This window comes from Mus caroli, chromosome 10 (assembly GCF_900094665.2).
Source record: "Mus caroli chromosome 10, CAROLI_EIJ_v1.1, whole genome shotgun sequence".
Taxonomy (NCBI): domain Eukaryota; kingdom Metazoa; phylum Chordata; class Mammalia; order Rodentia; family Muridae; genus Mus; species Mus caroli.
This window is the reverse complement of record NC_034579.1, coordinates 114,034,639-114,058,008: the sequence shown is the minus strand read 5'-3', so window position 1 is coordinate 114,058,008 and position 23,370 is coordinate 114,034,639. Positions and strand designations below refer to the sequence as shown.

The following is a 23,370-nucleotide window of genomic DNA, read 5'->3' as shown; positions in this document are numbered from 1 at the left end:
ATTCCAGCCGTGTGTTCTGGTTTTCAAAACCCTCCATTAGCTGCCCTGGCTACTCTCTGTGGGTTTCTGTGTGCCGGGCGACAAGTTGATAAGAAGCCAACCAACGACTGACTGACTGCACAGGGCATTTATTGAGGTGCCTCCTCCCCAGGACCCTCCCCTGGCCCTTGCTACGTTCATTCTGTGCCCACCATCTGCTCGGTGACAGCTGCCCCCATCCTCTTTGTGGCACTTCTGTGTCCTACATGAGCCCTTTAGGGCTGTGCTCATGTTCCTTTGCGGTCCCTCTGCCTGGTGCAACTATTTGCTAAGGTATTTAAGTGCAGAGTAAACATTTGTCGGAGGCCAAGGCCAGTCCATTAACTAAGCAGCGGGAAGCAAAATATTATTTGTTGGTGGTGTCTGCAAAGAGATTTGTCTTTTCACATGAAAATCAAGAAGTTGGGGGGCAGGGCTGAAGTGATGGCTCGGAGTTTAAGAGCACTGACTGCTCTGCCAGAGGTCCTGAGTTCAATTCCCAGCAACCTCATGGTGGCTCACAGCCATCTGTGATGGGATCAGATGCCCTCTTCTGGGGTGTCTGAAGACAGTGACAGTGTACTCATACAAAATTAATCATAAGGGAAAAACAGAAAGTTATGGAGGAAGGAAAATTAGCCAAGAGCCCGTGGCCCATGGGGCTACAGGTACAAGACCGGTCCGTCACTGGTTAGAAATGTCGGGATTGGTTGTCCCCTGTCTCCTAGGCACTGGCTACTTCTAAGACATATTTCTGTCTCTAAAGTAGCGTCTTTGTAAGAGTTCACTCTGTCCTGCGCAATCTCCAGGTGAACTCGGGTGCACCTGGTTAGCAGTTTTCACTGGTCAGTTTCTGGAATCTTGCTTCCGTTGTTTTCCCACGCCCAGTATTTTCTTCCTGCTTTGATTTGGAGGCGGGGTCCTAACCTGTACTTTGACAGGATTTCTGTCTTATACATTCCATTTTTCAAATGTTGGCTGTTCTGAGAGGATCCCATCTTATCCCACTTCCCTTGCCTGCGCCCATACTCGGTTGAGAAGACAGAAGTAAGCTATAAGGAGACCAAGTTCTATCCATCTCTGCTAACAGATGAAGCCGACGGGGAGGGGCATGGTTTGTCTCTGGACGAGCTGTCTTCCTCAGGCTCCGTTTGGCTCATCCATGTTGGGCTGGCCATAGCTCAGTGGTGGAGTTGCCTGCCAAGCATGTAAAGGTCCTAGGTTCAGTCCCGCTCAGCAAAGTGGGGCGTGAACATGACCCCGGGAAGGTTCTGTGTCTTCCCCGATTCACATAGTCATCCTCATCCAGCAGCAGGAGCTTTGCTGGTTCCCTAGGCTTCACCGGCCACTTGGTAGAAGGGGCACAGTTCTGGGTTTGGCTGGGCTTCATGGTCACAGTCACTGTGTGTGACATTAGCTTTTATTTGTGCATCTGTACAGTGTCCTGCCTTGGGGGTTCGTGGTGGGTGGGCTACAGTGTGCCATGTGTGGCCTGGACCTCTGCTTGATCCCCTTGCTGCCAAGGCATGTGTAGGGCAGAGTCCAGAGTCACCTGGCCAGCCTAGCGTCCTGTCCTCCACTCAGCACTGATTCAGCTCTGGTTGAGGCTGTCTACTGTAGAGTGGTACTTGACTGCTTAGTGCTTTGTTAATTTGGAATGGGAAGAAAAATGTCCGTAAGCAAGTGAAGTTTAAAATAGGAAAGACATTCCTGTATCACAGGTACCCTAGGCCGACTCCGTCTCACCTGGAGTGGATTTGCAGTCAGGGGTTGGCTGGACAGCATCCCCTGTGTGACCCTGAGGAACGAGTGTCCTTCATTCTGATACTCTAACTTTTAGAACACCCCTAAGTGCCTGTTTGAAACCTTTAGTTTTGTTTGCTTGTTAGAGGACTCCGCCAAGGAGTTCCCAGGGCAGGAAATCGACAGTTGAGGTGAAAAGGTAGAAAAGACAAAATCCTTTACATCCTCACGGAAGGAGTCTGGCCTGAACGAGTGACATTCTTTGTAGTCCCTGGTCCTCTGTTTCCTTAGCTTCCACAGTGCAGCATCCTGTGTCCTTGGGACCGCGTGCTCAGGCGATGCCACACGAGCTGACCCTCCCTTACTGTCAGCCCAGCCCTCCCCTGTCTTTGCTGGCTGACCCTCTGGACAGTGGGGCAGGGGCAGCTGCTGACCCACCCCCACGCCCTGAGTGGAGGAAAGGTGGAGCTGGCTTCCTCCGGCTTTCAGCTTCCTGTGTACACCACTGTAGGAGGAAAAGGAGCGGGAGGGTGGGTGAGAGAGACCTCTACCTAGAAGAGCCTCCCCCTGCAAAGAGACAGTGAAAATTACAGACAAACACTAATAAAACCAAAAATACAGACAGCCACCCTTCCCGGGGCAGCCTGTGTTTATAAATTGGCCAATTGTGTGACGTTAGGAACCAACTATTAATTTTGGCAATGTGTGTGTGCACGCATGTATGACAATGTTTCTGTCTATGAATATGTGTGCCTGTTGTGTGCATATGTATTTGTGTGTGTCCATGCGTGTGTACTTGTGAGTGTGCGCGTGTTTTCACAGACCTCAGAGCCGTGGTTTGCTGTCTCTGGCAGCTCATTTCTGCTCTCTGTACGAGCAGCTGGCTATCAGCCTTGCCTAGCTGGTGCCTCTGTTTATTTTGGGGGGCAGTCAGCACATGAAAGTGGAACTCAGTTTTACTGGTGAAGTGCTCAGTTGTCTTACGATTATTTTTGTTCCCAAGGCTATTTATTTTTTATACATGAACGGCCACTTAACAGCCCCAGACTTCACTTTTTTTCTTCTCTGATTCAGCCAACCAGACTCTGAAGAAGGCTTTTGAAATATTTGTAATTCTTATATATTTTTCTTCACGGAAAAAGAGAAGTGTGTGTGTGTGTGTGCGCGTGTATATTCCAGACCTCCCCAGATGAAGGGCAAACTCTGTTAGCATTTTGGCATGCTTCCATATATGGGCACTTCTTTATTAGGTCTCCCAGGCTGGCCTGAAACTTGCTGAGTAGCCAAGGATAACACCGAACCTGACCCTCTCCTGGCTGTGCTCTGAGCGCTGGGATTGAAGGCATGACCACCACACCCCGTTTATGGGTTTCTAGGGATTGAACCCAGGACTCTCTGCAGGACTTCCTGCATGCTAGGCAGGCACCCTGTCCACTGTGCTGGCTCCCCTCCCCGTCCCCTCCTCCCCCGTGTTTGTACTTGGTAGAACAGTAGAATGTCTTCCCTGGCTTTTCTTTTCATGCAGAGACTCTTCCATGAGCTATATTGTACTTCAAAGGACATGATCCTAGTCCCATGGTCCCCCTCAGCCCCCAGTACTTAAAATGGTTTTCCAATTTTCTTTCTTTCTTTTAAGATTTATTTACTTTATGCATGTGAGCACACTGTAGCTGTCTTCAGACACACCAGAAGAGGGCATCAGATCTCATTACAGATGGTTGTGAGCCACCACGTGGTTGCTAGGAATTGAACTCAGGACCTCTGTAAGAGCAGTCGGTGCTCTTAACCGCTGAGCCATCTCTCCAGCTCAGGTTTTCCAATTTTCGAATGGACTCTTTGGTCATGGCTAGGTAGGAATTCTCTATCTGCCAAGTATAGTATCATCGCGCACTCCGATTACCACACACTTAAATTAACTGAGTACTTCTCTGGCAAAGTAACCCGGCCTCCACGGCTTGGCGTGTTCTCCATCAGAGTGTGAAGGGTATGAGTTAGTGCTTGGAAAGTAACTGTGACAAGATTGAGCAGGCAGAGCTCCCCAGCCTGCCCTGGAGTTGGGTGGGGGTGGCTACCTCGGCTTGAGAGGCTGTAGAAGAAAAGATTTTAGGAAGAAGACAGTGGCAGACTAGGGCTGAGGAATGGAGACACCGCCTACTTCTTAGTGTGGATGGAGATGTCCTTATTCTGAGTCCTTGCTGTAGGCAGTGCCAGAGCTCTCTAAGGCAGTAAGTGGTGGGCTAGGCCACTAGGCTGGGTTCACTAGACACTCATTAGCCTCTCTGTGAACATCTATCTCTCCTGTCATCCCACCCTCCTGGTCCAGCCAGCCTGTGTTCTGACACACTCTGGGTAGCCTACACCTCTGGATCCTTCCTGCTTTCTCCTCCCACAGAGCAGGAGGCAGGAAGAACGACAGGGAGCTCCCACTGCAGAGCTGGCTCCTGGGTTTTCTTGGCTCTCAGAGTGTGCAATCCGACCCTGTTGGCAAGGAGAGGAAGATAATTCCTAGGGCTGCAAAGCCAGTTTTGGAGACACCAAGGCACAGAGGCTTGCAGGCGTCCTCCGTGGCCCTCATTCTGGGGACGGTGGTGTCCTTCTGCGATATGGGCCATCAAGGGATGCAAGCACCTTCATTGTGTCTTGCTCTTGGCAGAAGGAGTCAGTATTATTCGAGCCATGCCTTTTAAGGGCTAGGAACCAGCTTATCAAAAGAGCCATCTTGGAGGCGGTGCGGGGTACTCCAAGGGGAATGGTCTGACAAGGGATGGCTGGACTGGATCGATGGGAACTAGTGATAGAAACAGTTTAGCCTAAACCTCCTGTGGACTTTTCAGACTGTCACATTTGTGTAAAAGCAAGCACTCAGTGCTAGGATACTTGCTGGTATGGTAAGTCTTAGGATCTGCTAGGCCCTGGGCTCACCTGTTGCGTGGCTCATTCCGTTTGGTGCTGTGGACCTGGGGTGTATGAGATCAAGCCAGCACTAAGATGCTTAGGCTAGCGCGTTAGCGAGGCTGCACAGGGGAGGAATCAGCTATGTAAATCCAAGCCATAGTGGTGTTCAGTGTGACCTCTTGGACACCATCTTCCTGACATTCTGGCCATTGGCATTTATAGTTTTGTTCCCTGAAAACTCAGAGTCTATGTTGGAGTAAACCTTCTTTTCTATGCCAGTAACTTACGCTTGTACCAGGAGAAGGAAAGACAACACAGTCCTTCCCACAGACCTGTTTCAGATCGTTTGGTTTTTTTTTTTACTTTTGGGTCTCCCTGTGCACGGTGTGCATGCAGTGCCTGCGGAGGCCAGAAGAGGGCGTCAGGTTCCCCCTGGAACTGGAGTTACAGGTGGTTGTGAGCCCTCATGTGGGTGGGTGGGAATAGAACCTGGGTCTTCTGGAAGAGAAGCCACTTAACCACTGAACTGCCTCTCTAGCCCCCCATTTCTGATTCTCTCTCTCTCTCTCTCTCTCTCTCTCTCTCTCTCTCTCACACACACACACACACACACACACACCACACACGGGTGCTAGGACCAAATCCAGGGCCCTTTGCTTGCTAGGCAACTGCTCTACCACTGAGCTAAATCCCCAAACTCCCAATTTCTGATTCTACTAAGACTTTTTTTTTTTTTTTTTGGCTTTAAATTCGGTGTCACCTGGCAGAGTTGCCAGGGTTTTGTTTGCCCATCTCTGCCCTTGACTGACTTTTAGATCCTGCTGGTGGTGGAGCCACCTGCAGAGTTTCTCAGCATGTCCCCACCAGCCTTCCAGATTCCAGCATTCCTTTCTGGCTGGTCTCCAAAGGAGCCAGCCCGTCCGATTTCCTTTCTCCGGAACCTGGCCTGACCACAGAGTTTCAAAGGGTTGCATGGCAGCTGTGGCAGTATGAGATCTTACCTCCAGACTCTGGCCCTGTGGAGACTTCCAGTGTCCCTCCCTGGGCTGACCTGAGATGGGAGACCCCTGTGCCCTTAGCTGATGGCCTGTGACCATTGGATGGCTCCAGGGTGTTCCTCCAGATTGCACCAATGAGATGCTTAATCTGCTAGAATCTGGGGCAGCAGGTCTGTTCCTTTTTTTTTGTCTCTCTCTTCCTTCTTGGCTTCCAGGCACTTTCTTATCCTTATTTTGTTTTTCTCAGTTAATTTTTCTCATCTCCAGCACACTTGCTTTGTAGCGCTTGATTAGTTAGGGGAGCGTTGTGGGCTGCTAGACTCGAGCTTTAGATGATGTAGGGGGACAGAGACTGGGTTCAGGGCTGTCAGTAATCAAGAAGCAGAGGCCTTGAGTTGACATTCTCATAAAGACTTCTGGCTCTGGGGAAGCCTGCGCTGGCCTCCGCCCAAGTGCCACCTCACCTGCCACCTCATTCTCTTTTTTTTTTTTTTTTTTTTTTTTTTCCTTTTTTTTTTTTTTTTTGGTTTTTCGAGATAGGGTTTCTCTGTGTAGCCCGTGGCTGTCCTGGAACTACTTTTGTAGACCAGGCTGGCCTCGAACTCAGAAATCCGCCTGCCCCTGCCTCCTGAGTGTTGGGATTAAAGGCGTGCGTCACCACGCCCGGCTTGCCACCTCATTCTTTTGCTAGTTGCCCAGGCAGATTAGCCACATTTGTGTGTGCCTGGCCTCTCTCTTACTTTGTTCACCCAAAAAAACAAGAACCAAATTAAGCCAGCTATGAGTTGTGTCACCATTCAGAAATGAATAGCATCGTAATTGACTCCCTTTGAAAACGTTTCAACCTCCATGTCTGAGGCTGAGTATAATCTGGTATTCCATAGGGTCACGACCTCAGACTGGGGCACTCCCGGAGAGTCGGGGCCACCTCCAAGTTTGTTTTCTGGCTCCAAACAACCGAGTGGCTGTTTGCCGACTGGCACGCGACCCGGTTTTAAAAGCACAACCATATAGGGTAGCGGTGGAGTGGTGAGCAGGGCTTTAAAGAGTGAGCTCATGGAAGGACCAGATGAAGGTCTTTCGATGTGCATCGCAGCTGCAGTTAATCTTATTAACGGGTTGGGCCTGGGTGTGCCAGGGTAGTTACGGGGCATACTTTGAAGGGCTCTTGGTTTTTGATGTGGATGGATAGCAGAAGCGTATAAAACATCGCGTCTGATACTGTAAAGCCCTCATATGCCTTTGCAGATTTATTAGGTTTTGAGAACTGAGCAAGAACATCACATTGGTTGATAAGACACGCAACAGGCTAGAGAGGTGGCAAATGCAGACTCCAGCCAGGTTTCAGGACCCAGTCTGTTGAATAGGCTAGGGCCTGCCTCTCCTGTTCAGGACACAGCTAGTTTGAACACAGCATTCTCCCGGTAGAAGGTTTAAGGACACATTAGGGTGGCTGAGAAGCCCAAGGGTGCCTTGGGTGCTGAACCTGGATGTGTGTGGTGCGGGCTACACCTATGGGCTGCTGTTGTTGGGGATGGCTTCCGTTGTGGGCTGGGCCATGAGGAGGGGAGTTGGCTTGCGGACTGCTGGGGACCACCAGGTGGTACCTGGAAAGGGTGGTGACAGGCTGACAGGTGGAGACTGTGTTATGTTCTGAGCATATTGCTTGTAAGGGGAGATTGCTGCAGACCCCAGTCTCAGACAGTAGCTGCTGTTTTATTTTTGTAGTATGTTTAGATTTAACTTTCATTTGTTTGATTGTTTTCTGTTTTGTCTTGTTTTGTTTTCAAAACAGGGTTTTTCTGTGTAGCCCTGGTTATCCTGGAACTCAATCTGTAGAGCATGCTGTCCTGGAACTCAAAAGATCTGCCTGCCTCTGCCTCCTGAGTGCTGGGATTTAAGGCCTGTGCCACCTCCTGGCATTAACAAATATATTAACACACACACACACACACACACATATATATATATATATATATATGATAGTCTAAAGTACCAACCTTTGTCCTCTGGTGTCATTTTGATTGTTAATAAGTAACCTTGGGGACAAAGGATGCTTTAAATTACCAAGTTTGACTGATGTATCTTAGGTGTACTAGTAACACCACCCCCTACACCCCTCCCAGGATACAGACTAAGTGAACGGTTAATAAGACACTAGACCTATAACACACCATCATCAGACTGAAGGTGGTGAATGGCAAACTGGAAGGCAGCTGCATGATAAAGGGAAGAAAAAAAATCTGTTCCTGCATAAAGCGCTTGCTGGGTCACAATTAGCCAGCACCACGTTCACAGCAATGCCTCTTCTTTGCTGGGTGTTTTTCCTGATACCTTAGCTGCAGGGCTTCCTAGAGCCTGTAGCATTCTAAAGGCCACACACATTTTTATTGGGATGATGTGAGGGGCAGTGTTTGAGGTACAAGAGGTGTGTGCACCTTGTCTATCACAGGACCAATGCTCTGGGGGAGACACGGCTCCCTTGACTTCTCTGGCACCCACACTTCCATCTGCTCCCATTTTTCCATTTGCCTTTCTGCCCGCGGCAGCTGTGGGTCGTCTGTTGCTACAGGGATGACTGGGTGGGGGTTGACCAGGAGAGTGCACGCTGAGTATCTTCTGGCTACATAGGAAGGTTGCCTGTCTACCAGCTGAATTCAGGCAAGATAGACTCCCTAATCCTCACGGGACTGGAAATGGAGTGCCAGCTCTCTGAATCTTGCCAGCTAAAGAAGTCTTCCTCCATCTGGCAGGACAACAATCTCGACAGCCCAGTGGCCAGTCGAGATCAACATGCCAGGACCACACACCAAGAGAAGCACAGAATCTCTCTGGACTTGGCACCTGTGGGTTTGCACACATGACTGCGCTTTGGAGGCCTTGTCACAGAGCCACCTTGAGCATCCGGGGTGCTGCCTTTCAGAGTGTCCCCTCAGTACTGTTGTGAGATCCCCAGCCGGGGTTTTCACTCTAGCTTCTGTTACATTGTTTCCTGCTACATTGTTTCCAGTTACATTGTTTCCTGTTACATTGTTTCCTGTTGTTACATTGTCTCTTGGTGCTTTTTGCCTCTCATCCTTTGTCGGCACCAGCGAGTTGCTTTCTAGATTCGTGCTGTCTAGATTCGTGCTGTCCCGTGGAGCAATTAAAAGACACTTGCAATTAGTTTCCTCATTTCACGCTCCGAAACCTCATGAGACTCCTGCCTGCTGTAGGCTCACACACAGCATGGCTGCTGGAAAGGCGGCTGGGTCATTACGGTACGAATGGATAAGCTGACCCTTGAAAAGACTTGTAGTGTCTGTCTCCTTCAGTATCTTAGCCGGAGTGTTGGAGTGTTAGACAGGCAGCCAAGGTAAATACAGATCTGTCCCCTCCAGCTCTCCATACAGATGTATTCACAGGGGTTGAGCAAGGCAGGCTTCTGGTCCAAAGGGCTCTCTTAGAACCTTGCAGCTTTGGTTCTGTCTGACAGCCCATCCCAGGGTCTCTCTCCGGTTTGCATACCTGAAAGGCTTCCCACCAAAGTTGGCTGCTGCGTTCTACTTTAGAACTCAGTTTAGGAGCGTGTACATGGGTGTTTTCAGTCAACTTGGAGTCAGTCGTATGAGGCATGCCTATAACCCAAGTACTAGATGTGGAGGCAGGGGGATACCCACAGTCACATGCATAACAAGTCTGCAGCCAGCCTGGGATACAAGAGATCCTATCTCAAAACAAAACAAAAACCTTTTCCTCATTCCCTAGGAAAACAATAATCTTTTGCTTGTTTGGAGACAGGGTTTCTCTGTGTTCTCTATGTGCCATTGCAGACTAGGCTGGCCTAGAACTCACAGAGAATCCACCACTGCTCTTGGGGGAGGACTTTTTTTTTAAAAAACAAAACAAAACATGTCAGCCCTGCCTCTGCTTGCTCTGCCTCTGGTGAACTTGGTTTGCTTTTGTTTTGGGGGTTTTTGTTTGTTTGTTTTTCAAGGGTGGGGATTGAGACAGGGTCTCTCTCTCTCTATGTAGACCAGGCTGGCCTTGAACTCACAGAGATCTGCCTGGCACCACTGCAGTGTGTGCCCACTTTAGGACTTCAGCAGGAGGAGCCTCTGCAGAGAATGGTCCTCTCTAGTTTGGATCCCTGTGTTAAGTTGCTTTTCTTGTGGCTACAACCAGATATGCATGGCCAAAGCAACTGCAGGGTGGAAGGGTATATTTCCCGCCAAGTCCAAGTGACTGCCGTCTGGCATGGGGAGGAACGTGTCATAGCTGGAGTTGCCTGGTCAGTGGTACTCACCAGGAAGCTGAGGTAGGGGGTGGCAGGGCTTAGCTGGCTTTTCTCCCACCCCTTTTTATTCAGTCCAGGACCTCCACTTAGTGGGCTCCTGGCACCCACATTTGGGGTGGGTCTCCGTTAACCCACTGTGAGCACCGACAAATACACAGTGCACACAATGTGCCTCGGTCATGTGTTTCTCAATCCAACCAAGCTGACACTTGAAATTAACCACCACAGTCCCATCATACACTGTGTTGCTTCCTCCCTGGAACCAGGTCTGGCCGGAATATGTTTATCACAGTTAGTGCCTGGATTCAGTTCACCTTAATTGGCCCTGAATCTCATCTGCAGCCAGGGCCCGCTGCTCCAGGAAATGGGCCTGTTTTAGGGTGGACAATGCTAGATACTCTCTTCTGTGTAATCGTAAGTCCGGAACTCATTCTGTCTCTATGCCACGGGGACCTGAGACGTCAGTAGGCAGTAGCCTGTTTTCAAAGCTAGAGGTGAGATGAGAAGTAGGAATTTATGATATCAGTCTAGGCTGGACAGAAAGCACTCGTTGGCCTGGTCAGGTTACCTTCAGCTGTTGCAGACTGGACCCAGATCCATTTGGTTCAGAGAGCGGTGCCTGAGAGCCAGGAGGAAGGTGGAGGTGCACCACTTATGTTCTGTCCTTCTGTCCTTCCTCGATCCTTGGACAATCTGGGTTTTTGTGTTGTTGTTGTTGGTTTTGGGTTTGAGTTTTTTCTTCCTCTAACACCCAGGGAAGAAGATCAGTAGCTTGCTTCTCTTTCTTTCCTTTTTTAAACTTTAATATTTGTGGGTGTGGTACACTTAAGAATGGGCACATGTTTGGAGGGTGGAGGCCTCCCTCGTGTGGATTTTGAGACAGGGTCTCTGTTGGCTGCTGCTGCGTATTGTGAGCTAACTGTCTTGTGGTGTCCAGGGACCGTCCTGTCTCTGTCTCCGTCTCCATCTCACTACAGGAGATTGCAGGTGTGTGCTGCTGTGCCCAGCTTTCTCTGGGGATTCAAACTCGGGTCTTGATGCTTGCACGGCAAACAGCTTACCCACCGAGCCATGTCCAGAGACCCTCATTCCACAGATCCCAAGACCTTGGGTGTCTCACACAGCGCTCTACCCATGACCTATATCCCTAGTCCTGCCTTATTATCCTAGAGGACCGTGGTGCCAAGTGAAACAATCCAACCGGTATGAGTAGGTGGGGCCTGGGGAGTAAAGCAAGCTTCGCCAGGCTGTCGGCCAGGAGGGGTGGGAAGGCAGCGATCACAACCACCTCTCACAGCTTGAAATCCGGCTTGGCACCAGTGGGCACTAATAAATAATTGTCGAATGATGGCTGGTATTGTGTCCTCTCGTTTGTATAAAGTAGGTATTGTTTTCACACATTTCATAGAGATGAGAAAGCCGGAGCTCAGAGAGGTCCTGTGACTTCGAAGGTGGCAGAGCCATGGTTTCAGACCTAAGTATGTGGGACCCATAAGTCAGATTTCTGTACTATGCTAAATCGGAGGTAGTGATGGGGGCATAGTCATCTCCTTGTGGCCTCCTTTGAAGCTGCTTGTGTTTGCACTTTATGGTTTGAGTTTTTGGGTTCTTTTGTTTGTTTTTGTTGTTGTTGTTTTGTTTTTGTTCTTTTCCAAGATGAGCTTTCTCTGTGTAGCCCTGGCTGTCCTGGAACTTGCTTTGTAAGTCCTAGGCTGACCCCGAACTCACAGATCCACCTGCCTCTGCCTGTGCCACCACTGCCTGGCTGTTTGAGCCTTTTGTTGTTTAGTGGTTTTGCTTTTAAAATTCTGATGTAGTTTCAGAGTTAGCCAGGAAAGTGTAAGTGACTCTCAGGTCCTCTCAGACTTGTAGGGCGTCCGTCTATCCTTGGAACGCCTATGAGAAAGAATGTGCCTTGGACGAAGGTTCTCTGTGTCTTTGAGATAGGTGGGTGTGTCTCTCCTGAGAAAGTTCGCTGGTGAGAAAACAGCCTGGAAGTGGGGCTCCACCCTGGAAGTGAGTCTGACCCAAATCACACTCCTCGGGCACAGAGGCTGAAATGCCAGGGGTGGGTTTAGAGTTAGAATTTTGCATAGCCGAGCTCTCCTTGTGGCCTCAGACAGAAATGACTTGTACCCTGCCCGACAGACGCTCTGGGGTGTGGCACCAGCCCCTCCCTGGCTGCCAAGGGCAACAGCCATGCATCATTCACAGGTGGCTGCCCCTACCCTTTCCCCGCCCTTCCCCATCCTGCCCTGCAGTGAGAATCCTGTTTATAGTCTGCTGTGCCACTGCCTAACCCTGCCACCAATCTTTGCCATCTTCCTTCCCACCCCTCTGCCCCCACCCGAGGCGCATCGAGAATGTGCATGCATTTGGAGGGTTCTTTCCCAGGCTGGCAGACAAGGGAGTCTCGTAAAGGCTTAAGCAGTCTACAAGTTGTCCAAGGCTGTGGTCCTTCTCCAGCTCGGGCCCTATGTGGAGTCTGTCATTTCCCACCCCGCCCCCGCCCCGTCTGTGCGCTCTGTCTCTGCACTGTCTGTGCAGTTGAAGCACCTGTGCTTGCCAGGCTGCCCAGGGAACAGGCACCTTGAGACGGGACAGCTGCAGGGAGCCCCTGTGTCTCTTACCCCACCCTCCTCAAGCACAAGCCTATATGGTTGGTACATGAGTAGACACCCCACCTCCAGCCCCAACCCCCAGTTTATTATTTTTAAAAACCCAGCTCTGGGCTGTCGCTTTCCTAGGATTTACTGTCCAGTTGATCATTGAATAGCAAAGTGCTCAACCCAGGAGCAGTCCCGTAGGCCCTGAGCTCCAGCCCTCTTGATGCTTTCCACTCTTGCCTCGGTTTAGTCTCTGAGAAGTAAAGATAATGATCTGTCTGCCTTCCTCTTCTGTGCTCAGGTGTGGGTTATCCTGGGGTCATGGTTCCTTTGATCTTTCTCATAGTGCCAGTGGGCTTCTGGTCCAAGGGGGCCTAAGCCCTGGTCCTTTTCTTTGCTATCCTCTGCCCCCTTCCATTCCTTTCCTTAGGATTCTCGCCCGCGTGACACCCCGGGCCTACATGCAGTGATGTTTGTGTGCAGCAAGTGGTCTGGGGGCCCTTCGGCGTCCTTGATCCCTTACATGGAACCCTGTCCCTCCCGCGGTCCTGAGAGAGAACAGCCATCAGATCAGATCAGATCTTTGCAGACAGCGCTGCTCTCAGATCAGATCAGATCTTTGCAGACAGCACTGCGCTCAGGTCAGGAGCTCTTCAGAGATGACCTACTCCAGACTGGTCACTTAGCAGGAAGTGAGCAAACAGACTCAGAGGGTGAGCAAGGCCTGAGGCCCAGTGGTAGACCAAAGGACGTCAAGAACGGAGTCTGCTGTTGCTGGGATGCTTGCCTAAGAGCCGTTCGGAATTCGGCACAGCATTCCTCCAGCGGGTTCCATGGTGACCATTCCTGGTGTGTTTGTACCATTGCCACACAGTGAACAACTGCTAGCCTGGAGAATATCCATCCAGCCATGAGCATGGTGCGCTCTGGCTGGCTGGAACAAGCATATCTTCATACTTTCTTTTTCCAGTCACTCCTCGAGTTTGAATCTGACTGTACACACACTCTTTGCATTTTCAAAGAAAATGGTTTGTCTACACCAGGGCCTTGGAAACCTGTGTAATTTAGTGCAAAAGATATAGGATCTGGATTAAGATAGCACTTGTTCAGATAACTAGTGGGGACTTCTTGGAAGGGCCGATGGGCTCTGCAGACCTCTCCTGTTTCCTGTCTATACCACAGAGAGACTAGCTAGCTCATTTTTGAGGAAGTGTTGAATGAAATGCCCATGTGGAGATACAGGCTGCCAGACAGTTGGGTTGGTGAGCATCCCCAGGCTTTGGGATGAGGCTCCACTCAACAGCTAAGTCTCATCTGGCAAGTTAACTCACTCCCTAGAATGCAGTTGTTCTGCGTGGACACTGGGGTCATTACGCCAGCTTTGCCGGTGGATTGGAGAATGGCCTGCAATCCAGTCCAGTGCCTGGTGTCCTTGACTCTCCTGATGCTACAGTTAGGCATTGTGGGTACATGGCTGCACCTGTTCTAGTTAGGTTTCTATTGCTGGGATAAGATACTATGATCAAATATGTCACCATCCAGAGAAGTCAGAGCTCCAGGCAGGAACCAATGGCGGAGACCATGGAGGTCTGCTACTTACTGGCTTGCCTGGCTTGCTTTTGTATAGCGCCCAAGCCCACCAGTCCATGTGTGGCTCCACCCACAGTGGGCTGGGTCCTCCCACATCAATCATCCAATCAAGAAAATGCACCACGTGCTTGCCCCCAGTTCAGTCCGGGGTGGGGGGCATTTTCTCACTTGAAGTTCCTTTTCCCTAGCTCCTTCTACCTTCTTCTACCCTGTGTCAAATTGACATAAAATCAGGTAGGACATACACGCACTGTTTGAGGCCTTTCGATCCTAAATTATTAGTGAATTCTAAAGGATCAGGAGCGAACTTAACCAGTAAGTATTTCCCCTTTCACGTTATGGGGAAAGGCCAAAGAGCATGGCGGGGTAGAGAGAGTCTGGTCACTTATATCTTGGCACAGAGACTATTGGGAAGGTAAATATGCCCTCTGGTAGTTGTGCACAGTCTGACAGGCTGGTGATTACTGCTGGTTACTTAGTATTCATTCCCTCCTTTCTGCTAAGGCACACTGTACAGCTGTAGAGACCATGACATGAATAAAATGTACTCAGGAGAAGCTTTGAGTGTACCTCTTTAAATACCTTTTGAAGCCAGGTATAGTGGCTCACAACTTTAATCTCAGCACTCAGGAAGTAGAGGCAGGCAGGTCTCTGTTAGTAGTTCTAGGCCAGCCTGGTTTATATAGCAAGTTGCAGGCCAGCCAGGGCCACGGAATGAGACCCTGTCTCAAAAATAAACATGCAGATAAACAACCCTTAGAGGGAGACGTGCCCAGTAGCAGGTACTCTGTGGAAATATATTTTTCAGAAGGAACTTAGCAAAGACAGGTTTGTGGGAGGATATTTAACAAAGTGCTATTTCTAGTTACTGGTGGGCTGACTTCACTCTGCTACCCCTAGGAAGAATGAGGCCTGCTTGGCAGATGACCCTGGTGTTCTTGATGGTAAACTAGAGCTGCCTGTGTCTCGGGGAGCAACACACCTGGCTGCTCTTTTGTGGGACATAGAAGAATCCTGGTTTATCTGCACATTTGCCCCCCCCCCCACTCCCCCCGTGGCTGTCCATGCATGATCATGGTTTGCTTTTCTTCTAGGATGTGGAGAAAGAGAAGGAAACGCACAATTACCTCAGCAAAGAGGAAATCAAAGAGAAAGTTCATAAATACAATTCAGCCGTTACAGACAAGCTGAAGATGACCTTAGTAAGTACTCCTGCCTGCTGGGCTTGGCTCTCACGGAAAGCAAGACGGATGGATAGGGGCAGGGTGCTGGCTGGGGTGTGTGTGTGTATGTGTGTGTGTGTGTGTGTGTAAAAGTACAAGCTGGCAGGTTTGATCCCTGAGGCCCATGAAGAGGCCAGATAGATGGGGCGGCACGCACCTGTAATGCCGACACTCTACAGAGAGATGGGGAGTTGTGCAGGGGCTTTCAGGACTGGTAGCCTGGGCTACCCAAGAGCTGCAGCTGCAGCAGCCATAGCAGGGACAGAATGAGGGACCCTGCCTTGACCAGGTGGGAGGTGTGAGTGTCTGACATGCTGTGCATGCTCTGCACTAGTGAGTGTAGCAGAAGTGTCATCTGCTGTGTGTCCCCTTGCCACTGGGAATAAAGCCAGCCTGTTTTCCTAGTGTCAACTTATTGCTGCAGACTTGGGTGTCTCAGAGCCCTCCACACAACCTTCCTTCTTGTGGAAGGTTGGTGCTGAGCCCCGAGCTGAGATACACTCCAGGCTTCGAGGCAGCACTGGTCTGACAGGTGTGTGCCACACAGGACTGTGTCTTCTTCAGTGGGTGTTGATCCATCCCAGAAGGCTCTGGAAGCTCAAACCTCAGGGCTAGCATGTTTCCTCCACTGCATCTGCCCTGCAGATCTTGTATGAATTTCCCACTGAGGTAGCCCCTCTCTGCACTCTTTGGTGAAAGACAAAAAAATGGGTAAAAGCTGTTCGCCTTCCTTTGTGGGTTAGATCTGCTCCTTTCTGAGCCTGCTGGCCACCTGCTCAGTGTGACCTTTCTTCATTCTTCAGAATTCCAATGGGATCTACACTGGCTTCATTAAGGTGCAGATGGAACTCTGTAAACCTGCCCAGCCCTCTCCCGAGCCCAGCAGCGGTGGCTGCATGAACACACTTCACATCAGCAGTACAAACACCGTGGGGGAAGTGATCGAGGCTCTGCTCAGGAAGTTTCTGGTGACCGAGAGTCCCACCAAGTTTGCGCTTTATAAGCGTTGTCACCGGGAAGACCAAGGTACGTGGCCACACCTAAAATGAGAGCAGGCCGTCCGTTCCTGCCTCTCTTACTCATTAGCAGAAGGACAGCTGATAGACGCCATGTCTAACTGTCTGTCAGAGGCCAGGGTCGGACTGTGGAAGCCACACTTTATCTACAGGCAGATCTCTCTGATTGCTGCCTGTTCATATTTTGAGTTGAAGAGTGTTACGCCTGAGGACCCTCGAGGCTTCTGCATGAGACGACTCGTGCGGAGGACTTGCTGGTGTGCTGTACAGAGGGACAGGTTTGGTGAGGCTGTGGTAGCAATGACAACAGTGCCCTTTGACACGCCAGAGAACACTTTTGTGGTTGAAGTTTTCGGCCAAGAGGCACCTGTACAGGGCTGGGCAGTGGTGGCGCACGCCTTTAATGAATCCCAGCACTTGGGAGGCAGAGGCAGGCAGATTTCTGAGTTCGAGGCCAGCCTGGTCTATAGAGTGAGTTCCAGGAAAGCCAGGGCTACACAGAGAAACCCTGTCTCGAAAACCAAAAACCAAAAAAACAGAGGCACCTGTACAGCTCACAGGTAAAAACAAACGAGTGCTGATCTCGGGTGTTCCTGAACTCACACGCATGCCCAGTGAATAGAACGAACATTAGACCACCTCAGGAAATAGACTGGGATCTCCTGGGGAAAGTTGGAATGGAAGCTGGTGTCTATGATCCAAGCAATAAGTGACAGTCAGCTACTTAAGTCTTCTCTGGGAAAAGCCTAAAGCAGCCATAGTGGAAAAGGTACTGACTTGGACATGACAGTAATGTCCTTTAGCTGCGCAGGGTGACACACGGCTTTTCCCAGCCTGTACAGAAAGATAGGTAAGTCAGAAGCCACAGGCTCAGCAGCCTGGCGGAGGAGCAGCCGCCTCCGGGAAACTGCACTGCGGTTGCATCTGAAGTGCTAAGGGACAGACACAGTTTTCGCTTGCCAGCAACTTTGCCAGCACAGGTGGATGTCAGCCACACAATCTAAAATGGCAGTGTCCAGCTGAGCTGCGGGGGCACCCCCCCACCCCCATGGCAAATCTTTGTATGTGAAAGTACATCTGTGTGCATCCGTAAAGACAAGTTGTGCTTGTGGGATAAGTGTCTGGCCTGCTGGGTCTTACTCAGTCTGCAAAGACGTTTGCTCCTGGGAGTTTTGGATCCATGTTGTTTGGTTGAGATGTTTTCATGGTTTTTAATAGGGGTTAAGGTCCCTCCCCCACCCCAAAATGTCCCATCTTTCTGAAGGGAGGGACCGACGGAATCACCATAGCGCTAACGCTTGATGCAAATTCCTATTTCATGTCATTCTTGGAACTCGTCGCTTCCTCTTCAAGGCCCGGTGTATACTAGGTTTGTGGGACTGTGTTGTTAGTGTGATCGAATGGTGATCTAGAGGCTCGGGGAATCTGACCTGTTACTGTGGTGTGTCACAGGTGTGTGTGTGTGTGTGTGTGTGTGTGAGAGAGAGAGAGAGAGAGAGAGAGAGAGAGAGAGAGAGAGAGAGATGTGTCCTGTTACTGTGATGTGGTGGGGTAGTGGGGGAACCGTCTCAGGAACACTGGAGTCCTCTGTAACACGCTGTTTGTGTTCCTTCCCCAGTGTATGCCTGCAAGCTCTCCGACCAGGAGCACCCGCTGTACCTGCGTTTGGTAGCAGGGCCCAGAACCGACACCCTTAGTTTTGTTCTTCGAGAGCATGAAATTGGAGAGGTGAGTGAGGGACAGGTCACGGTGGCATCAGATGGCCCCGAACAGCTGGCCTGATTTATTGCTTCAAGGAGATGAGGGGGGCAGGGCAGCAAAGGAGAGAGATTTTGAATCACCCAAAGTGAACCCCTAGTTAGCTTACAGTGTAATTCTCTTAGAACATTATGTGGCCGTACGCTCTTCAGAGGTCAGGGGAAAGAATTCTTACTTACGCTCACACAGAGAGCAATGTTCACCTCTCGTCCCAGGTCCACGGGACTCTAATCCAGCCCCCCCTTCCCCACTATCTGCTGCTGAGGAAAGGCTCCCAAGAGCAAGGAAACCCAACAAGACGCGGGCCTGGCATCCCCTCCCCTCTACATCCAGTCAGATGACTCAGGACTTCTGTTTGCATGTGTCCTCTTCTCTCCAAGGACGACGTATTGGGGTGTCCATTGAAAACCATTTTGGACTGCCTTGTATATCCTCTGTCAGCGTTTAGTGATCCTGGAGCAAACTCTCCAGGCCAGGTCTCAGACTCAGGACGTGTGAGGTGTCCCGTGGAGCAGTTCACGAAGCTGAGAGAACAGGCTCTGCTCGCTGGCCTAGTCAGGAGGCCTGGGCCATGGATAGAGATAGATCGGGACCCGGAGGCAGAGCCTCTGATTATTCTAGCCTTCCACTCAGAAACAGTTGAGAGTGGTACTGAGCCTCTTTTTTTTGTTGTTTTTGTTTCGAGACAGGGTTTTTCTTTTAGCCCTGGCTGTCCTGGAACTCACTCTGTAGACTAGGCTGGCCTCGAACTCAGAAATCCGCCTGCCTCTGCCTCCCGAGTGCTGGGATTAAAGGCGTGCGCCACCACTGGCTGGCTTGAGGCTTTCTTAAAAGTAGTTCTTACTCTCATTATTGTGTATGTGTGAGTGCGCGTTTTGCGGGCATGTGTACCACAGCATACACGTGGAGGACAACCTTCCACATCTCAGTGGGTCACGGGGAGGAACTCGGCTCACTTTTTTTTTTTTTTTTGCACAGCAATTTCCTTGATATTTGGTGCTTTTTAAAAGAAAAAAAACTTTTATTTTTTTAAATTACCTTTTATTGTTTTGTGCGGATGAGTGGATATGCACTTGTCGTGTCATACGTGTGGAGCTGAGGGGGCAACTCGCAGGACTCGCCTCTCTCCCAGGGGTGAAACTCAAGTTGTCAGGCTTGGCAAGAGGAGGTACTAACCACTTGCTGCTCTGTCTGTCTGTCTGTCTGTCTCTCTCTCTCTCTGTGTGTGTGTGTGTGTGTGTGTGTGTGTGAGTGTGACCGAATTCCAAGTAGCGAGCTGCATCCAGCTACCGTGGAGGGCAGACATAGGCAAGCAAGACACTAGGCAAGGTGTTGTAGTCCTTACAATCTTGATTGCGAGCCGGGCTTCCAAGTGGCTCAGAGAGACCTGTAAGTGAACCCAGCCTTGGGTGGGAAGGGAAGGGGAAGGTCCTGGAAGCCTCCTCAGGAAGTGAGGTGTGAGCTGAGACTGGAAGGACGGGCTGAAGATTGGCAGGCCAAGCAAAGCAAGGAGAGCAAGTGAGCGCTAAGCTGAGGTACTGAGGAGGCTAAGGGCGGAGCTGGAAGGTAGCACATTTCTTACCTCCAGTAACATTCAGGGGTGCCAGCTGCGTCCTTTAACCATGCGTGCTCACCGTGGCTGGGTGTGTGGGAGGGCTGGGAGTTGGAGCTGAGGTCGGAAAGAGCAGGAGAGAGCAAGAAGGTTGGGAAAGAGGCTGCAGGGGTGAGCAGTGGGTAAGGAGAGCTGGGGCAGCAGCGATGGAGAAAGCGTGTCCATCTGACTGCAGGCGGGCGGCAGAACTGTGCGGAGCTGAGGAGACTGTGCAGGGAGAGGAAGGCAAGGCTGGGATGACCACCAGTGCAGATGTGGAGAGCTGATTCTCTGTGGGGTTGACTAGGAGAGGAGGGAAGCCATAAAACCAACACTCAGGACTCTGAGGCAGGAGGATCATGAGGTCAAGGCTAGACTGTATGACACAGCAAAACCTTGCCCTGGCGGTGGGAGGGGGCCCACCCTCCATTGGTTTCAGGGAGAACACTGAAGTGACCCTGTCTGGATTATTCCTGGAGCCAGTCATGGCGTCTTCCTCTTTGTCCCCGACAGTGGGAAGCCTTCAGCCTCCCGGAGCTGCAGAACTTCCTGCGCATCTTGGACAAAGAAGAGGATGAGCAGCTGCAGAGCCTGAAGCGGCGCTACACAGCCTACAGGCAGAAGCTGGAGGAAGCCCTGGGCGAGGTGTGGAAGCCCGGCTAAGGCCCGGCTAAGGCCGAGGGCTCTCCCTGCCCGGAAGGCACAGCTCTGGGATGCACGAGAGAGCCGCGTTGGTTGCCTCTCTTCTCGGAGAGCTGTCTTCGCGGCCAGGCCACTCTAGGGTCTTCCTCTTTTCTCTGTAGACACAGTTGTCAAAGCCTGGTCACGCAGCATCCCGCGCCTCACGAGGGACTGGCACAAGGGACTCCGCAAGCTTGTTCTGTTTTGGCATGGCGATGTTACCTCTCACAAGCTGTGAGCCTTTGGGCATCAGGCATCCCGGCGTGCTTGGAAGCATGAGCTCTGGGCTGAGGCCCCCTGTCTTCTACTAGTTACTTTAGGGACGCGATTCTGGTAACCTTCAGGATGCAAAGATGAGCTTTAAGGCGTCACTAAGCAACCGCTAAGTCCTAGTGTTCTACGGTGAAACTGCCTGCATATTTTCATTCTCTGTTGGAGCACCTACCCACCTGAACTGAAGGACACAGGAATTTAGGAACTCTGGGGGACTGGGAAAAGATTTTAGAAGAGTTTTGACAAAGAAAGTAGAGAGCAAGTCGGGAAGGTAGAGGGAAGGTAAGGGCCCAGGGCTCGGGGAGGTAGCGTGGCTTCTAAGTTAGCGTTAGAGGAGAAAGGTGTATTTGTCTGTAAAGGAGCTAAAAGCATTCAGGGTCAATGTTGAGGTTGGTTAAAGATTGCTTAATTTGCTAGTGGTAAAATGTGGGGTCAGAGCCAAAGAGCCAGGAGCTAAGTCCAAAGGGACCCACAAAGTGCAGCCGACCCGCAGTGGATTTAACCTTGACCGAGGTGGTCCACAGGTAGGTAGGTGTGCCTCAGCTGGACCTGACCTGTGCATCTGTTCTGAGACCTGCTGGTTCTGAGACCCGCTGGCGTGGAACGGATGGCCTGGGGTTTAGCTTCTCTGTGTAGGTGGGGCCTGGCCATGTGCTGATCCCTGTTAATGTAGGTTATTACCCCCACCCCCACCCCCACCCCCACATGTAAGGGTTGCTCTCAGAGTTAAAAAGGAGTTTGGGTAAGGGCAGCTGCTTCCCCTCAGCTGTTAGCTAGAAAGAAGATGTAGCAAGGCCAGGGCTCACGGCACACTGTGACAATCACTCTCTTCCGTTCATTGCATCCTTCCTTTCCTCTGCCCCCTCCCCTGCTTCCCCCCTCCCCAGCCTCCCAGCCCCAATCACTCTTCAAAGTTGTTCTTACAAAGTAGAAGACAGGGATGTTGATTAAAGGCCGGGTCCTACTGCATCCTTGCCTCTTCAGAGACTTAACTAAGGGCCCCAAGGAAGGAAAGGCCACACCCAGCTGACTGCACAACAGTCGTTAATTATGGAACTATTTTAACACAAGCGAGCATGTTCCTTCCAACCAAAGAGACGCATGTGCAATAGACAGGCGCAATGGCCTCACTTTCCACAGCAGCTTGCAAATCGGAGAGCCGAGGGAATGGTGTTCCGATTCCGGAGGGGCCTTACGGTTGGTCTGTCTCTAGTCTAGATAGGTTCTGTTGTTTATAAATTCCCAAGGAATTGTTAACACGGTGACACCCGATGGAATCGTTTGGAAATTCCAAGGTGCCCCAGCTCTTAGCCTTTCTATGAACCGTGCCTTCGATCGAGAATCTGTCCCTTCGAGGTGGCTCTCCTGACTTGTCAGAGAATGTCACCCTGTGGGAGGCGGATCCAAGTGTGGATTATGCTAACGCAAGCTCCACAGACAATCGGACAATCAGATCTTCTAAGCTATTAGAAAGAGTTGGGAGAAAAAAAAAAGTAGAGCTAGCTATAAAATATGAATGGCACATCTTGTTTAATTTTGCATGTGATTTCTTTTCCGTGCATCAATGAGGTTTAGTGACATTGTCATCCGACACGCTGCCTTTGTTGTTCAGGGAAAGCCTTCGTGGCTCTTGTACTGGTTTTACCATTGGGTTTGTGTATGCCGCCACCAGCCACCTGGTCTTCTGACTACTCCGCCCAGTGTGCCTAGCGTTTGTGAGGCATTAGTTTCTCACATTAAGACACTGTTAGACGCTAAAGTAGCAGCTGATGGGTATCTGTGAAATTTTTTTTTTTTTTTACTTGAAGTAGACTGTATGAAGCAGCTCCCTCCTCTGTATGCCTCCAAACCTCGCTCGATGGCGTGTACAATTTCACCTGAAGATCTGCCAGTCCGTGGTTCCTGAAGGCCGATGTTCTCGCTCAAACACTGGTTACTACAGCAGCCGTTGTTTTAAAGCATAAAGGAAGAAAAAGCATAAAGGAAGCATAAAGCATAAAGGAAGAAAAGGAGCCCCAGAGGCCAAAGATATATATATATTTTTTTTTTTTTTTTCAAACCGTTGTTCAGATCCTCCGGTAAAGCGAAAGCCAGCTTTGCTGTAATGCTGTTTTCTCTTCAGAATGTGATGGTACAGGGACGGTGGTAAATGAAGGGTGGCGCAGGGAAGCTTTTAAATCTAAAGTGAAAAGCTATATTTATAATGTTGAGGACTTTATGTTTTATTTTTATAGGGCAGATTTTTTTTTCTCCCCTGAAATTGTGTCTGGAATGGCAAAATTGTTCCTATTATTATTAAAAATTGAAGTTGTTAGTTGATAAATTTGTATGTCTTCATTTATGATAACATGCTACTATATGTGTAATATATATGTGTGTGTGTGTGTGTGTATTTTAGTCAGTTTTGGAACAGCTTCTTTTTTTTGAGAAGAACATTCCATAATTCAGAAATGTTTACAAAGATACGGTTTTGGCTTTGTGTTTTTCTGGAGAGGGGGCACACGCTTTCCCAAATGTCATTTTTCTTTGTTATTCTACCTCCATGTCTGCCTGTCCTGCACATTAAAATTGTTTTCCCTGTGAAAACAAATGTATGCCTTGGGAACCCATCAAAAACTACACAAACACCAAAAGAGCTCTCCAGACACAGAAGCAGGCAGTCCTCAGAGGCCCCGGTCCACCCCTGCCGGACTTGACTTGCC

General features: G+C 50.2%; 1 protein-coding gene across 1 annotated transcript in view; it reads left to right on the top strand.

Annotated features, from left to right (window-relative positions):
- The window catches only part of Rassf3 (Ras association domain family member 3), a 65,182-nt gene extending 42,191 nt beyond the window's left edge, over positions 1-22,991 (top strand). The window contains exons 2-5 of the mRNA XM_021174050.2: positions 15,221-15,328; positions 16,153-16,375; positions 17,984-18,093; positions 20,228-22,991. Of these exons, the coding sequence (XP_021029709.1) occupies positions 15,221-15,328; positions 16,153-16,375; positions 17,984-18,093; positions 20,228-20,377 (591 nt within the window). The 3' untranslated portion in view covers positions 20,378-22,991. The remainder of the gene's footprint in view (positions 1-15,220; positions 15,329-16,152; positions 16,376-17,983; positions 18,094-20,227) is intronic.
- Positions 22,992-23,370: the final 379 nt, after the last annotated feature.